General features: G+C 39.3%; 1 protein-coding gene across 4 annotated transcripts in view; it reads left to right on the forward strand.

Moving 5' to 3' along the window:
* Nucleotides 1-17530, forward strand: part of dennd5a (DENN/MADD domain containing 5A) — a 57410-nt gene that overhangs the window by 32824 nt on the left and 7056 nt on the right. For 2 of the 4 annotated variants that reach the window (XM_053512853.1, XM_053512856.1), the window contains 11 exons: nucleotides 62-662; nucleotides 5650-5837; nucleotides 6560-6874; nucleotides 7935-8153; nucleotides 8307-8541; nucleotides 9897-10047; nucleotides 10567-10660; nucleotides 13929-14060; nucleotides 14188-14340; nucleotides 16725-16812; nucleotides 16938-17022. In XM_053512853.1, the coding sequence (XP_053368828.1) occupies nucleotides 62-662; nucleotides 5650-5837; nucleotides 6560-6874; nucleotides 7935-8153; nucleotides 8307-8541; nucleotides 9897-10047; nucleotides 10567-10660; nucleotides 13929-14060; nucleotides 14188-14340; nucleotides 16725-16812; nucleotides 16938-17022 (2261 nt within the window). The remainder of the gene's footprint in view (nucleotides 1-61; nucleotides 663-5649; nucleotides 5838-6559; nucleotides 6875-7934; nucleotides 8154-8306; nucleotides 8542-9896; nucleotides 10048-10566; nucleotides 10661-13928; nucleotides 14061-14187; nucleotides 14341-16724; nucleotides 16813-16937; nucleotides 17023-17530) is intronic. The other 2 variants (XM_053512854.1, XM_053512857.1) reach the window with 1 other exon arrangement.

Genomic DNA, 17530 nt, shown 5'->3' on the forward strand with positions numbered 1-17530 from the left:
CCATATCACCATTAAACTCAATGCAGCATGATATTGAAACACAAATCTCTGCGTCCCACAGCTCTGCATGCCCAAAGGCCTGTCGTTTCGCACTCAAGCAGACGTACGCGAGCCCCAGTTCCACTCGTTCATCATCACACGCGAGGATGGCTCACGCACCTACGGCTTCGCGCTCACATTCTTCGAGGAAGTGACCAGCAAGCAGATCTGCAGCGCCATGCAGACGCTCTACCACATGCACAATGCCGAGCAGCAACACGACGTCCCGCCGCGCCTGCAGCGCTTCGATTCGTACGACATCGGTCGCGACACACTGTTTGTCTCCAAATGCATCTGCCTGATGGCGCCCATGGCCTTCGCACAGGCGAGTCGCAAAATCCTCGAGCAGCTGCACCAAGCCGTGACGTCTGCACAGCCTCCACCGCTACCACTCGACAGCTACGTGTACAACATCCTGTACGAGGTGCCGCTGCCACCCGCCGGACGTTCGCTCAAATTCTCAGGCATCTACGGGCCTGTAGTGTGTCAGCGACCCAGCTCGGCCGAGCTGCCGCTCTTTGACTTCCCCCTACGGGAGGTTATCGAGTTGCTCGGCGTCGAGAACGTGCTGCAACTGTTTACCTGCGCTCTTCTAGAGATCCAGATCCTGCTCTATTCCCAACGTGAGTCCAATTTTAAGCCTGCAGTCTAAGAGTTCAGGATTAGGAACTTAGATTTAACACTCACACAGCAAATGCCGTAAAAGAGGATCGAATCAGGGTTTTGTTTATTAGTCAGATCTTATGTTGAGTAATTATAGCTACAGTATAAGTAGGAACAAAATATTGCAGATTGTTCTGCTTCATTTTGTTATATTTTATGTAGGGCACAAAGAAAGTGAGCAAGAAGACATTTTTGATTTGCTCTAAGAAAAAGACAGATTTTAATTGGATTACAAGTAAAAGAAAAAATCAAGCTTAATACGGCTATAAAATGATACTGTGGAAAGATCTGTATGGAAATTAATCTAAAATAATAAGTTGCTGTTTAAGGAACAAACAGACTGTTAGTGTACATATAGTCAATTACGAGCCCATGATTAAACATAGCTTCAGTTTAATATTCTTGTTACTCTTTACCTGACAGAGTTCCCATTTAACCGTCTGTACTACTGCTGACAGACTGTAGCCGACTATGTGGTATTTACAGCAGGTTAATCCAGGTTATTACTAAATTAGATTAAAGTTTATTCAATTAGGCTATGATTATATAAGTGATAGCAAGGTCAGACCCTATAATGTCAGAGCATATATGACTAATGGTTCAGCCCCAATGATAGAAGTTTCCAGTGGAAAAAAGCGAAACACCTTTCTAAACCATTTGATTAATTTCGAGATTTGATGGACTCCTCATATCAATAATAATTGGTAAACAGAACAAAATCAATTAACTCGTACCTATACCTATGTGGATTGTGTAACCTATTAACAAGCTGTGTGAGTGTTTTATGCAAAGCGAGTCTCTCATCATGGATTTCTTTTGCACTCAGCGTGCGGGGGCTGACGTTGGGTAAGGTAAACATTGTGATATAATAGTGCACTTTCAAAAAGCACTTTCTGTCTTTTATGCACAGCATAAAGTAAGCACAGCTCTTTATTAAGAAATAAACTAGACAGTGTCACACCCTACCTAAAACCTACTATTAAGGGTGTTTGAATCCATCTTCCTGTTTGTGTACGTGGAATTTGCATGTTGGTGGGTTTCTTCCAGGTGCTCCAGTTTCCAAATTGCCTGTAGTGTGTGAGTGGGTGGGTCTGTGGGTGGCAAGAGGTTGGTGTCCTTAGCAACATAACTTTTCCTTCCAGCAGTGACGCTATAGGTTACTGGGTTATTGATTGGAAGGTTGGGGGTTCGAGCCCCAGCTTTGGCAAGTTGCCACTGTTGAGCCCATGAGCAAGGGGCACTGTATCCTGAGTGACCCTGTACTCTGAACCCAGCTTCCTAAATGGGATATGTGAAAAAATCATTTACATCTGCTATAAGGTACATATGATAGATAACTAAATCTTAATCTTAGCTGATAGCGCAATACCACCATATATCCCATGCACACTGGAGCATATGTATACTGATAACTGGAAATCTTTTGAGAAACTTGTCTTTGAATGAAGGTAATTTAATAAAACGCTGCTTAAGACAGCAACCAATCGGTGGGCCTTTCGGTCGGCATAGTGGTAGGGTTATAACTAAATAAGTAAGTAAATAAATAAATAAATAAACAAATAAAAACACTTTTGGTTTAGATCACGCCTGTTTGAGGGTTAAATCAAATACCTGTACTGATATTTGCTGCAGAAAACAAAAATTGGCTGTACCACTGTGTTCACACATAACCCATTAAAAGGTCCTCGTTCTACCATCACATTTTGAGTTCTCAGTAGTCTAACATTATTTTATAGTATGATGAACATTTCTTTGTATAATATGACGTGAATAAGCTTTTGCCTGCCTCAGCTGTCAGATGTCCTATGTCTGCCGCTGACATTTATAACAAAGAAAAATCCTCAATGCTTTGTTTTTCACAGAACAGAAAAGTGTGGGTTAAAAAGTTCATAATCAAGCAGCAGATGTAGGGATCATATTTATTACAGAAACAAGGAAGAACAAACAGAAGGGGCCTGCTCGGGTGCATCAGTGAGGCGTTGCTTAGCAACCTCCCCCTCTCAGTCAAGCAGAATGGTGGTGATGCAGCAGAAATATGATTGGCCAGAAATGACATCATTCCTTTTTTCTTGAGAAGGCGCAGCAGAATGTGGGGAAGGGTGTGAGATTCCAAACGGAAAGCATGTAATTAGACGCAAACACACACACACACACACACACGCACAGGCGAAGGGATGCTGCCTACGAAAAAGGAGATGGCTGCTACTGCGTGTCTATAAATAGAAGACTAATTCATAGCTTAGATGGACAAACAGCACTTCTGTTTATAGTCATCTTTTAGTCAAGTGTCTGCTGTTTTACATTTGCCCTGCAGTGAGATCAGCGCACCACTTTGCTATTTATCTTGGATCTAAAGCATTCAGGTGAAGTCATTTACTGTCCAGGGTGGTGAAGAACTTTGTTTTCTCTGATCACATGATGATGAAAAGATGAATGATCTCATTAAAGTGCAACATTTCCCTAAATCACGACAGATGTGTGTGACTGAATAGGCCTATTGTTGGTCCTCAGGGTCACAATACACTGGATAGATTAGTATTCCTGTCTCTTAGAAAGGACTCTTAGACTTCCTAAAGGAAGAAGTGCAAGATGTTCAGAGGGTAAGAACAAACTGAAATGTAAATATACACACTAGGGATGATAATCACCATGGACCAATACGATCCAATATTATCACGATACCTAAAATAGGTGTGAATTAGATCTGTATTGCAGTTCTGTAACTATTACGGTTTTATAAATATCCTGATTATTATATGATAAGCTATGATATCCTCATTAGATGAGAATTTTCTTTGCAAATAATTTGTTCTTATCTCATGAGCTGCTGTCCCTTGTGCCAGGGTGTGAAGAGTTTAGAGTGCGCCACCTGTAGGATTAAAGAGGAACAGCACCATTTTACCACTTCAAATACAAACATAACAAATTGAAGCGGCCTCCCCATTTCTCTCTCTCTCTCTCTCTCTCTATATATATATATATATATATACACACACATACAATTGTTCTAACTACAATTCTTATTAATTGCCACATATTTTTTGCCCAACATGTTATTGAGGTTTTTTTATATGGCATTGTCTGTAAGTTTGGATTCTTATTTAAGATTTTATATAAATAGAACACATTCATCCATTTCAACCTTGATATTTTAAACCTTGAGTGCTCTCATGGGGATTACGAGTGCATTGTACACCAGCAAGGGGTTAGAAATACAAGAGGAAATTCAGAAGGTCACTGTGCACCACTCAGCTCTGCAGACCCTCTTTTGTACCTTAAAAGCCTTATTCCTTTCAGAGGAAGTCTCATAGAGCCTGGATATGAGTTAAAATAAAACCTGTATTTTTAAACCTTTATTTTTACTTAATCGCTATCTTTTTTGTCTGCCGCATATGTGCAGTTACCCATGGCGATCTGTATTGATGTGTCACCTTATAATAAGAAAGGAAGGAAAAACCCATTTGCTTAAAACTTACTCATAACTGAAATGTAAGGGTAGTTGTTGGGAAGTATAACTCAAAATATGAAGCAAATTAGAGACTACTTGTACAACCAATACATTATAGTGTAACAGTAAGAGTGTTGATAAAGAATGAGATAAAAGACAAAAAAAGGCTTACCAGATCTGTTAAGGTTTAGTAGGAGTTTTGTTTAGTTTTATCCAGCTTTTGCACACTAAAGCTAGATACAGTGGTGTGAAAAACTATTTGCCCCCTTCCTGATTTCTTATTCTTTTGCATGTTTGTCACACAAAATGTTTCTGATCATCAAACACATTTAACTATTAGTCAAAGGTAACACAAGTAAACACAAAATGCAGTTTTTAAATGATGGTTTTTATTATTTAGGGAGAAAAAAAATCCAAACCTACATGGCCCTGTGTGAAAAAGTAATTGCCCCCTGAACCTAATAACTGCTTGGGCCACCCTTAGCAGCAATAACTGCAATCAAGCGTTTGCGATAACTTGCAACGAGTCTTTTACAGCGCTCTGGAGGAATTTTGGCCCACTCCTCTTTGCAGAATTGTTGTAATTCAGCTTAATTTGAGGGTTTTCTAGAATGAACCGCCTTTTTAAGGTCATGCCACAACATCTCAATAGGATTCAGGTCAGGACTTTGACTAGGCCACTCCAAAGTCTTCATTTTGTTTTTCTTCAGCCATTCAGAGGTGGATTTGCTGGTGTGTTTTGGGTCATTGTCCTGCTGCAGCACCCAAGATGGCCGGAAATTCTCCTTTAGGATTTTTTGGTAGACAGTAGAATTCATGGTTCCATCTATCACAGCAAGCCTTTCAGGCCTTTAGAAATGGCTTTATAACCTTTACCAGACTGATAGATCTCAATTACTTGGCATGATGTCTAGCTTTTAAGGTGCTTTTGGTCTACTTCTCTGTGTCAGGTAGCTCCTATTTAAGTGATTTCTTGATTGAAACAGGTGTGGCAGTAATCAGGCCTGGGGGTGACTACCGAAATTGAGCTCAGGTATGATAAACCACAGTTAAGTTATTTTTTAACAAGGGGGCAATCACTTTTTCACACAGGGCCATGTAGGTTTGGAGTTTTTTTTCTCCCTTAATAACGTAAACCTTCATTTAAAAACTGCATTTTGTGTTCAATTATGTTATCTTTGACTAATAGTTAACGGTTTTTGATGAGCAGAAACATTTAAGTGTGACAAACATGCAAAAGAATAAGAAATCAGTAAGGGGGCAAATAGTTTTTAACACCAATGTACAAAGATAGATAAATAGATAAATGGATATAAATTGTATTTATAAAGGGAAAATTTTATTATAAAGCCATATAGTAAAGGCATTAAAAACTCAGTGACTACAAGGATTAAAAAGTTTCTAAAAGACAAATGACCTTGAGCAAATAATTCATGATAAGACATGCTCTTTACATTTTGTTCCCTCTTACTTAGTCTATTTCCTTACATGTCATGCAGATTACCAGCGGTTGATGACCGTGGCTGAGACCATCACAGCCTTAATGTTCCCGTTCCAGTGGCAGCATGTTTACGTGCCAATCCTACCTGCCTCGCTGCTGCACTTCCTGGATGCGCCCGTGCCTTACCTCATGGGCCTTCACTCCAATGGGCAGGACGACCGCACCAAGCTAGAACTGCCTCAGGAGGTCAGACTGAGTCACGGATTTAGACACCCTGGTGTTAAAACTATACTATTCTATGAAAATGTTTATATATATATTTATATTAAATTTAGACTAGACCAGGTAGTATTGGACACACTTGCGTAACATTCGTTAAAGCTGAAAAGATGTTTATTAACAGTAAACTCATTTCTCTAAGTAGGGACTTCTAACAAGTTCTGCGTAAGGAAAACTATTTTTTTTTACATAGTTAGCTCATTTTCCTAGATTTGCTAATCTGGCTCTAAACTAGATTACACAAAAGAACACAAGTAATTTCCAAGTACGTAGTAAATCCAACATTTAGTTGAACACTTTTCTTTTAGATATAAAGAATTTCTGTGTGTCTGTGTGCCAGTTTTGCTCTTTAACTGTTGGAGTGTGTCCAACAAGACGTGATGTCATTCTTTATAACCATAGTAAGTTCCTGAAGGATTATTTTATTAAATATTCTAAAAGCACATTGATCAGTGCTTTAACACATTTTCATTAGTAATCTGTTGATGGTGTGCGACAAATAACTGCAAAGATTATGTTTACAGCATTTAGAAAATAGAATAGTTTGTCATCGTGCTTTTGTGAATATCTGAATAAATTTCTTTCCATTTTATTCACGTTGTTAAATATGATCCTACCTTGTTGACTAAGACATTTCAGTTTGCTTGACACCATAAAAGTGATATCCCTTTTTTATTTTCAACCCTCAGGCCAATCTGTGTTTTGTCGACATTGACAACCACTTCATTGAGCTGCCTGAAGATCTGCCACAGTTTCCTAACAAACTGGAGTTCATCCAGGAGATCTCAGAAGTTCTGATGGCATTCGGTGTGTCCCCAGAAGGAAACGTGCACTGCAGTGAAGGCCCCAGTAAGCTTAAGGGCTTCCGTGCAGCAGACATGGCGTCAGACAAACGCAACGGTAACCTGGCCGGATCTCCCCTGAACTCCTACCTGCTGAGAGAGAACGAGACTATCGCACGACTACAGGCGCTGGTCAAGAGAACGGGAGTTAGTCTGGACAAGGTGGGCCTACTGAAGACTTATAAATACACCATGTTTAAAATGTTGTGAACACTTGAACATCACATCCATATGTGCTATTTGAACAAGATCTAATCCTCTTAGCTGGTATAATAACATCCATACTTTTTGTCTGTGGGAATTTAAAGTCATTTTCTTTTATTTTTTTCATAAAGAACAATTTGAGATTATGTCCATTCTAGTATATTACTGGTCTAAAAAAACAGAAAAGAAAATGTCTTCTTTATTTTATTTCTAACTTGATCAGCAGGGCCACTAACAGTATTTCCTATCACAGTTTGCATTACGGTGCAGCAATGTGATCTGAAGTTTGTTGTAGGCTGTATTGTACATTTTTTGCTGTAGTAGTTCAGGGATTTTTTTTTGCAGCCTTCTAAAACTGTAAAATACATTCCATGCACAAACAGTGAATATAAACTTTTATTAGAGTTAGCAAAGTAGATGCTATTATTAGTACAGGAATATTCTAGGCATGTAGTGTAGTTATAGAGCTCCCCATTCTTTTTTGTCATTACTGTTACGCTGAAACCGAGAAAAGGAATTGTTCAAGTACACTAAAAACAACCTCATCAGCAACTTGAACAGACTCTCTTAGTCCCTCTTCTTGAATGCTGAGACATTACTCACATACAGGAAACCAGTCTGTGACTGCTCGCGCTTCCATTTTCTGGATCTTCTGCTCATGGGAGGCTCATTCGGTTTCTGTGTGGTGCTGCTGTTTCTGCACCAGGAGCAGGATCCCTAGGGGAATGCTCCGTCTCGTCTACTTAGCTCAAAACAAACTTCCTTTCCCAGGCTCTTGTGTGTGATACTGAGATAAGCCAAGCAGCTTTCAACCCAGCTTTAAAAATAGTTTCATCTCTAATCATCACAGGGGATTGATTATAGGGAAAGAACTTTAAAGTGGCTGTGAAGCTTTATTCTTGGACACTCAAACTCACATGACTTTTAAAAAAAAAATCAGCAGATGCATTGCATTTGAGTGCGTGTACGTACAGTATGTGTGTGTTGGTAAACATGGTCTGCTCTCTGGTTTGTCCAGCAGCTGGATGTGAGAGACGACTCAAGCACTAATAAGGATATGAAGATGCAGTGTGACGAAGAGGAGATGAAGATGCACCAGCTAAACATTCGAGTGCGGGAAGTTTTCGCTAACCGTTTCACACAGATGTTTGCCGACTACGAGGTCTTTGTCATCCAGCCAAGTCAGGACAAAGAGTCCTGGTTTAGTAACCGGGACCAGATGCAGAACTTCGACAAGGTGAACATCTGCTGTCAATGTGGACCATTTTCTCCTCCCTTTTTTGAGCTGCTTGAAAATTTCCTTTACTTGTGTTAATTTATTTTATTTCACAATGTAATATAGTTACAGAATGATACTAGAATGTAATTTTAATATTTTTCTCTTCCTCAGGCCTCTTTCCTGTCTGACCAGCCAGAGCCCTACCTGCCCTTCCTGTCTCGCTTCCTGGAGACGCAGATGTTTGCCTCTTTTATCGACAGCAAAATCCTATACCACGACGACGAGGACAAAGAGCACACGCTGCGAGTGTTTGACAGTCGTGTGGAGAAGGTGCGGCTGCTGAATGTAAGGACGCCGACTCTCCGTACCTCAATGTACCAGAAATGCACCAACATCGAGGAAGCAGGTGAGACCAGGCACGGAAGCACAGTCAGTCAGGTTATTTTTCACATTTTGGACACAAAACTGTTCTGTAAAATGGTAGAAATGATCAGTCTTCAAAATGGAAAGATACAACATAGTGCTGGAAGAAACTTCCACATCCAAAGGGTAATTAGTAAATAAGATCATCAGAAAAGGCAAAGGTCAGAGCATAGAACAGCTACATGATAACCAGGACCAGATGGTAAATCAATGCACCAGGGCAGTTGTGGTTATACCCAAAAAAGCAATCAGGAGTAACAAGAGCTCCAGACTCTAATCACCCAAAAAAAAATCACCACAGCTTTGCACCTGACTTAGCTTTTATGTGCATCATATACTATAATAACAATAAACGGCCCAAAAAATTAGCTTTAGCATTTGGGGGAGGTGTCCCTCTGGTGGTGTGGAGGTGAATTACCCCTGTTAGACATGACAGAAATAACATGAATAATGAAGACTCGTGTCAGAAAATGCTTTGGTTTTTTAAATTTGTTGTATATTAAACTGTCTTGCTGTTGGTTTTGTTTGGTTGTTGCTTTTTTAATCATTACAGTCATAAATTTAAATATCTGTAAGAAGACCTGTACTGTCACTTTTAATAAAAAGTAAAAGGCTTACATATTTAGTTTAGTTTGTTGTTTAATGCTAAAAAGGCGAATAGGCTGAAGTTCATAGGTTTTTTTTGGAAATGATAATGATTCTCGTGTAGTATAATTTCCCCCACATATGTCCTTCATTAGTCTTGTGTAGACAGCTGAAATATTCTTCTAAATGTCCATTATTAAGAATTTTTTCCTTCCCTGACTGTTAAATGTTTCTAAAGAGGGGAATATAGGTTTAAAGGTCTTTGTGTATTATTGTCTGGAAATGGGACACATGTTGGAATAATTAATTGTGGTGATTTAATAGAAATTACAAGGAACTGTCCTTGTTGTCTGATACTACTGTACTTATCGTAACCATAAATGATGTGTGGTTTATAAAATATTCAATCACACATAATTTATGGTTAATCTAATCTTATAATTTTTTTTCACTTATCACAAATAGATGCTTTTAAGGTACATATAATATATATTTAAAAATGTGCATGCAAACAGGCCGAATCCATAATGCCGTTGAGAGACTTTGATTATTAAGTGAGAGTGAGAGGAGGTGTTGGGTTACGTAATGCTCACTCACAGCTTGACGTGTGGGTGAGATTTAGTGGCTTGATGGTCCTTTTCCTTTTCTCACTCTGCATGAGTCATCCAGACTTGTGGGTGATGTAAGTGACCAAAAGAACATTGAGAAAACTCGACGTGTCTTAATGTTCCCCTGCATTTGCTTGTTTTCTAGAGAAGGCCATTGAGATGCGGCTCTCTAAGATCGACCACACGGCTGTGCACCCACACCTGCTGGACATGAAGATCGGACAGGGTCGCTATGAGCAGGGCTTCTTCCCCCGCCTGCAGTCTGATGTGCTCGCCACTGGGCCCACCAGCAACAAGTGAGATGCTGTAACACCAGTGTACCAAAAAAATTATATTGTAATATAATAATAGTGGAAACATATATAAACTTATTACCCAGAACATTACAATGGAAGATGTCATGGTTTGAGCATTTTTAAGGTTTTCCCAGGCTGCATAAACGTTACGAGTATAATTTATCTTAGGATAACTTGGAAATTTGTAGATTAACTAAGAACTCAATGCAGTAATAATAATAAATACAGAGCTGTGTATTACACATTCAATTCCAGACGTGCCCAAGTTAAACAATTAATTCTGCAGAATTTTATGTAACTGTTTCATAGTGTGTATGGTAGAGACTGAAATGCACAGAATTTCAATATTCTGCTGTTAATAAGTATGCATGTTCTTACAACATTCTTAACGTGAAGTTTGAATGAATGTATTGCTCTGTTGAACTTTATTTTTCTTTGGAAATGTAAGAGCATAATAATAAAATGATCAGCCTCTGTTAGTGTTGGTTTATCATCACTGAGCCCTGTTTTGTATTGTAGGTGGACTAAGCGCAGCGCTCCTGCACAGTGGAGAAGGAAGGACAGACAGAAGCAGCATGCAGAGCACCTTTACCTGGACAATGACCAGCGAGAGGCAAGAACATCACCTTTGATTTATGTGACATCTTTTCTGCATGTTGCTTCAAATCTTATTTTTGCGCTCTGCCCTTTCTCTTGTTTTGAACTATTCCGTGTAGAAATTTATTGATAATTTATTTTTATTGTCCATAAAATGTCATCTGGTTCTGTTTTTCGTTTTCCTTTTTTCTCTTCATGTTTTTTTTCTTTTTCTTTTACATATTCACCCACCCACACACACACACACACACACACACACACACACACACACACAGCATTTGGAGTGTCTGTTTCTGGAGTTCCAGCTTCTCCTTTCTCTGGACTACTACTGGTACTCACAGTCCTTCAAGCCATGTATAAGATCGGTCATGGTAGATGTGGTATGTGTTAGTTATGAGGTCGAGCTGCAGAGCTTATGTTTATGGCACTTAAGATTTCCTTGCTTTAGAGAACTGACACATCAAGCAATCTGTCAGGAGTAGGGAGCCTGTGGATAACCACTGCTTATAGGTTTTGAAGCTGGCACTATTTAACTATTCAGCCCTTTTAAATTTATCAGGCTACTAGGGAAAGCGGGGTTATGGTGCAAACGAAAACTGACTGAACCTGGCTAAGTAAGCATATAACATATGAACTGTGAACTTATGATTTTATAATGAATAGGCAGAGCATTTCGTTAAATTTTTGTTTTACATCATTTTGTTTTTAATTTGTTAAATTTGCCTGTTCCTGTCCATTAGTTAGTCTTTTGTGTGTCCTCTGTGACATATGAAACCAGACACATCAGCATGTTATATCACAGGACAGCTGAAAACACTGGGAGAAATGCTCTTTGGCATACACAAGCGCACAGACACCTACAATTGGCAAGCATTGCTCTGATTGACAAGGCAGAGCTAATTTTTCTCATTTGGCTGCTGGCCATGGATAGTTACGGCATCAAGAGGATTTGAGTCATATGCTATCGATGACAGGGTAAACGTGTTTTCTATTGTGTCGCTCAGGAGCATGTAGGGAAAGGTTTAATGATAAACTTTATTTATTTATTATTATTAGTATTTTTTACGATATTGTATCTTTTATTATTAATTGGGGCTAGTTATTTCCTTTCATACAAAGAACAATGCCTGTCTTATCATCTTCATGGTGCTTAGAGTGCAGTTTAGATGAACAATGGGTGTTGGTTTGCGTTAATTCTCAAACATTAGCTTGATGTGTCAAAGCCATTAGGTTGTACAATGTTACCTCTGATCAATTTCACATTTGTAAATAAGGTCTTATGTACTTGGTGTTGCGGTCTTTTACCAATCAACCAATTTGATGGTCACTTGTCAGGACCAGAAACGATTTTGATGTGCAAAAGAGGTATACATAGACTTTTATACAATAAAATAAATTGATCATCCGGGTACAGTTGTGGTCAAAAGTTTACCTGCACTTGTAAAGAACATAATATCATGGCTCTCTTGAGTTTCCAGTTATTTCTACAACTCTGATTTTTCTCTGATAGAGTGATTGGAACAAATACTTCTTTGTCACAAAAAAACATTCATGAAGTTTGGTTCTTTTATGACTTTATTATGGGTTAACAGAAAAAAGTGATCTCATCTGCTGGGTCAAAAATATACATACAGCAGTGCTAATATTTGGTTACTTGTCCCTTAGCCATTTCACTTTAATTAGACGTTCCATCCACAAGCTTCTGGCAAGCTTCTGGTTGAATCTTTGACCACTCCTCTTGTGCAGAATTGGTGCAGTTTAGGTAAATTTGATGGCTTTCTGACATGGACTTGTTTTTTCAGCATTGTCCACATGTTCTCAGTGGGGTTTAAGTCAGGACTTTGGGAAGGCCATTCTAAAACCCTAATTCTAGTCTGATTTAGCCATTCCTTTACCACTCTGGGTCCTGTTTTGTTTGTCCTGTTGGAACACCCAACTGCGCCCAAGACACAACCTTCGGGCTGATGATTTTAGGTTATGTTGAAGAATTTGAAGGTAATCCTCCTTCTTCATTATCCCATTTACTTTCTGTAAAGCACCAGTTCCATTGGCAGCAAAACAGCCCAACAGCATAATACTACCACCACCGTGCTTGATGGTAGGCATGGTGTTCTTGGGGTTAAAGGCCTCACCTTTTCTCCTCCAAACATATTGCTGGGCATTGTGGCCAAAAAGCTTTATTTTTGTTTCGTCTGACCACAGAACTTTCCTCCAGAAGGTCTTATCTTTATCCATGTGATTAGCAGCAAACTTCAGTTGAGACTTAAGGTGCCGCTTTTGGAGCAAGGGTTTCCTTCTTGCACAGCAGCCTCTCAGTACATGGAGATGCAAAACACGCTTGACTGTGAACAATGACACCTGTGTTCCAGCAGTTCTAATTCTTGGCAGATATGCTTTTTGGTGGTTCTCCGTTGACTCTTCACCCTCTTGACCAATTTTCTCTCAGCAGCAGGTGATAGCTTGCGTTTTCTTCTTAATCGTGGCAGTGACAAAACAGTGCCATTCACTTTATACTTACAAACAGTTGTTTGCACTGTTGCTCTTGGGACCTGCAGCTGCTTTGAAATGGCTCCAAGTGACTTTCCTGACTTGTTCAAGTCAATAATTCGCTTTTTCAGATCCATGCTGAGCTCTGTTGACTTTCTCATTGTAGCGTTAGTGGGCGTTTGTATCCAATAAGTCCTATTTAAATGGCATCAGAGAAGTCACCAGCAGAAGTCACTCATAATCACTCACAAGAAGTTAAGAGGCCATGCTATGGAGCTCAATTCACTGACAAAACTTTCTAAGTCACCAAAATTGCTAATTCATGTTGCTGTATGTATATTTTTGACCCAGCAGATGTGATCAATTTTTTCTGTTAACCCATAATAAAGTCATAAAAGAATCAAACTTCATGAATGTTTTTTGTGACAAAGAAGTATCTGTGCCTATCACTCTATCAGAGAAAAGAGTTGTAGAGAAAAGAGTTGTAGAAATAACGGGGAACTCAAGAGAGCCATGATATTATGTTCTTTACAAGTGTATGTAAACATTTGACCACAACTGTATTATCAGTTTACAGTTAGACTTTACAAATGTGAAATTGGTTCATAGCTCAAACCAGACTACAATAGGTGTAGTCACTGTATTTGTTGTGGAGTTGCTTCGCTTCCCTTTAAAAAAAAAAAAATGGAACACATCAGACTGTAATTTAGGGTGAAGGTAAGCGTGCAACCAACACTATTTAGAGTAATGCTGTACTGAATCCTGCATCTTAAATATTATCCACTCTGCAATTTCAGAAGTACATCCAGGAGGCTCGTAACCTGGGCACCACCATCCGCCAGCCCAAACTGTCCAACCTGTCCCCTTCTGTCATCGCTCAGACCAACTGGAAGTTTGTAGAGGGTCTGCTGAAGGAGTGCAGAAATAAGGTATGAAAATTTGGTTTAGGGAGAGGAATCTGTGTGTCATGGTTCACCTAGGCTGTCTATATCATCTTTAGTATGCAGTGACCTCTGAAGTAGTGGTTCAGTTACCTAATTGTGTTTATTCATCCAGACGAAGCGCATGCTGGTGGAGAAGATGGGCAGGGAGGCCGTGGAGCTTGGGCACGGTGAGGTCAGTATCACCGGCGTGGAGGAGAACACACTCATCGCCAGCCTCTGTGACCTGCTGGAAAGAATATGGAGCCATGGGCTGCAGGTTAAACAGGTACAACAGGGGCAAACATACGCAAATACACAAAATAAAGTACAATATGTTTTCATTTACCTTTAATTTTGTCATGTTTAAAAAAGGCCTAGGCAGGATATAGATTTTCACACTGTTATGTCTGTTTGTACTAGGGCTATCAGAAGGTACAGTAGGTTATTTAGCTGTGGAATTCTTCTGTTATTGTGTTCATTTACTGTATGCATCCCTGCACACATTAATTTCTTCTATTTTCAGCAGTAACTACAAACGAATACATATGCCAATCTTCACTCATGAAGTGTGCTGATGTACACAAGTAGTTACTGATTATTATAGCGTTTGATAGTAGAACATATGGGTTAGCTAGGTTAAGGGCAGAGGTGAGCATTTGTGAGCAGCAATATGATTTTATGCCTAGAAAGAGTATATCAGATGCAGTATTTGCTTTGAGGATGCTGGCAGAGAAGTACAGAGAAGGTAACAGGGAGTTGCATTGTGTCTTTGTAGATTTAGAGAAAGCGTACGACAGGGTGCCAAGAGAGGAGCTGTGGTATTGTATAAGAAGGTCTGGAGTGGCAAAGAAGTATGTTAGAGTGGTGCAGGACATGTATGAGAGCCGTATGACCGTGATGAGATGTGCTGTAGGTGTGACAGAAGAGTTCAAGGTGGAGGTGGGTCTGCATCAAGGATTGGCTCTAAGCCCCTTTTTGTTTGCTCTGGTGATGGACAGAATGATAGATGAGGTAAGACAGGAGTCTCCATGGACTATGATGTTTGCAGATGACATTGTGCTTTGTAGCGAGAGCAGGGAACAGGTGGAGGAAAATTTGGAGAGGTGGAGGTAGGCTCTGGAAAGCAGAGGAATGAAGGTTAGCCGCAGCAAGACAGAATACGTGTGTGTAAATGAGAGGGACTCAAGAAAGAAGGTGCAGGATTTTAAGTACTTAGGGTCAACGGTCCAGAGCAACGGAGAGTGTTCAAAGGAGGTGAAGAGTTGGGTACAGGCGGGTTGGAATGGGTGGAGAAAAGTGTCAGGTGTGTTGTGCGATAAAAGAGTATTAGCGAGAATGAAAGGAAAGGTGTACAGGACAGTGGTGAGACCAGCGATGCTCTACAGCTTAGAGACAGTGGCGCTGAAGAAAAGACAGGAGGCAGAGTTGGAGGTAGCAGAGCTGAAGATGTTGAGGTTCTCTTTGGGAGTGACAAGGATGGATAGGATTAAGAATGAGTTTATCAGAGGGACAACCCACGAAAGATGTTTTGGAGATAAAGTCAGAGGCCAGATTGAGGTGGTTTGGACATGTTCAGAGGAGAGATTGTGAATATATCGATAGAAGGATGCTGAGGTTGGAACTGCTAGGCAGGAGGTCTAGAGGAAGACCAAAGAGGAGATTTATGGATGCAGTGAGAGAGGACATGTTGGTGTGAGAGAAGAGGATGCAAAGGATAGGGTTAGATGGAGGCAAAGATTCGCTGTGGCGACCCCTGAAAGGGAACAGCCGAAAGACAAAGAAGATAGTAGAACATATAGGTCTTTAGTGGGTCAGTACTTTCTCAGTGTAATGTAGGACGCATCTGATGTAAAATGTTCCAGAATATGTATACCGACCAGAATACCGGAAGTGTGAGCAGAAACAGTTCTGAGAACAGTTCAAATTTAAATTAAAATTTTATTTGTCACGTACACAGTCATACACAGTATGATATGCAGTGAAATGCTTAAATTCAGATTGACGGAACTGGTTCAGTCTTATAGGCCCCAGTTCTAGAACTGTTTTCAGACCTGTTTCCATTTGCGCATCTCTGACCTGTTCTAGAATTTATTAAATTTAATCGTTTAAATTAGTTAAGGGTTTTGAATTATTCTTAACTGTGTTAATTTTTTAATAGTATATTGGGGATGAAAAAAGAAAAATGAACAAAAGATTCAATAAAGAGCAATGGAAGATATGATGTTTATTATTATTATTATGTGGCTATGGTGAAAGGCTTTAAAATTAAATGGGCTGTTAAAATTGCTTAAGTTGTTGCTTAAACACAAATAGAGATTTATAGGCTGTTTAATAAAAATTCAGCAAAAAGTCACTGAAAATATTCTTTACCAGACTCATTTTTAAACCCACTTTGATTTTATGTCTTCAACATTTCCATACCTTACATATCTCTTAAACTACTTTTTGGTGCTGTGGAAAAAATTAAAATGTGTTTACATTTAATGATACTATACCCATAGACACTATGTATTTTTTACACTTGTATACAGGTGTTGTGACCTTGTAAGTGACCTTTAACAGGATGGCATGACAGGATGAGAGCTTTAAAAAAAAAAAAATTATGCAAAAGGTGAGTTAACATTTTCATATGTGTGTAAATGTGCTCTCTCTCTCTGTGCACTCTACTAGGGGAAATCAGCCTTGTGGTCACACTTGCTGCATTATCAGGAAAGCAAAGAGAAAAAAGATGCTACACCAGCCAGCTTAGGACCTCCTGGTAATAAAAAATTCTGTCTTTTTTAGATGAAACATAGATAAACATGAATGAGTTACTTCTGTGATGATTTCATTTTCTGAACTTTGGTAGGGAGGGCTAATGTTTGTTTCTTTTTTTTCTTTTAGGTCTTATTCATGACACTGAGAGGAGGAAATCAGACGCCAGCTTTGCAATGCCACCTCTAAAGGTCTCTTTGATTGAGGATATGAGGTGAGTGTGAAAAAGTCAACAGAAATGTTTGAATACCTGTTCCTATTGTGTATTCATTACATGAGTCCCTGGAATTATTAAAATCTAGATTGCCATCTTGTGGTGTGTAAATGAAAATGTGAAGCTAAATTAAGGTAAGATCAATTGAAAAGAGAAACCAAACATATTTTTTTATTATTTAGTTTATAATTATTCTTTTAGATTTGTATATTTTAACTTGTATCTAATATTAAAAACAGAGAAATATAGAGGAGAGAAATATACGTTTATCTTGGGAGTCTGAACAGCTCCTCTTGATAGATGGCGTCTCCCCCACATTGCGTGAAGGGGGTCGGTGTGTCTAGTTGTATTACTTCCAGTCTAATTATCCCAAGCCCCCCAGCAGGATCTTCTGGTGAACCAGTGCAGAAAGTCCTTCAGCATGTACATGCCATACCAAAAACACAGGTTTCCCTATACAAAATTAAAAGCCCTTAGTGCCCAAACAAATCTTAATAACAACATGCAT

This window comes from Clarias gariepinus, chromosome 15 (genome assembly GCF_024256425.1).
Source record: "Clarias gariepinus isolate MV-2021 ecotype Netherlands chromosome 15, CGAR_prim_01v2, whole genome shotgun sequence".
NCBI classification, from domain to species: domain Eukaryota; kingdom Metazoa; phylum Chordata; class Actinopteri; order Siluriformes; family Clariidae; genus Clarias; species Clarias gariepinus.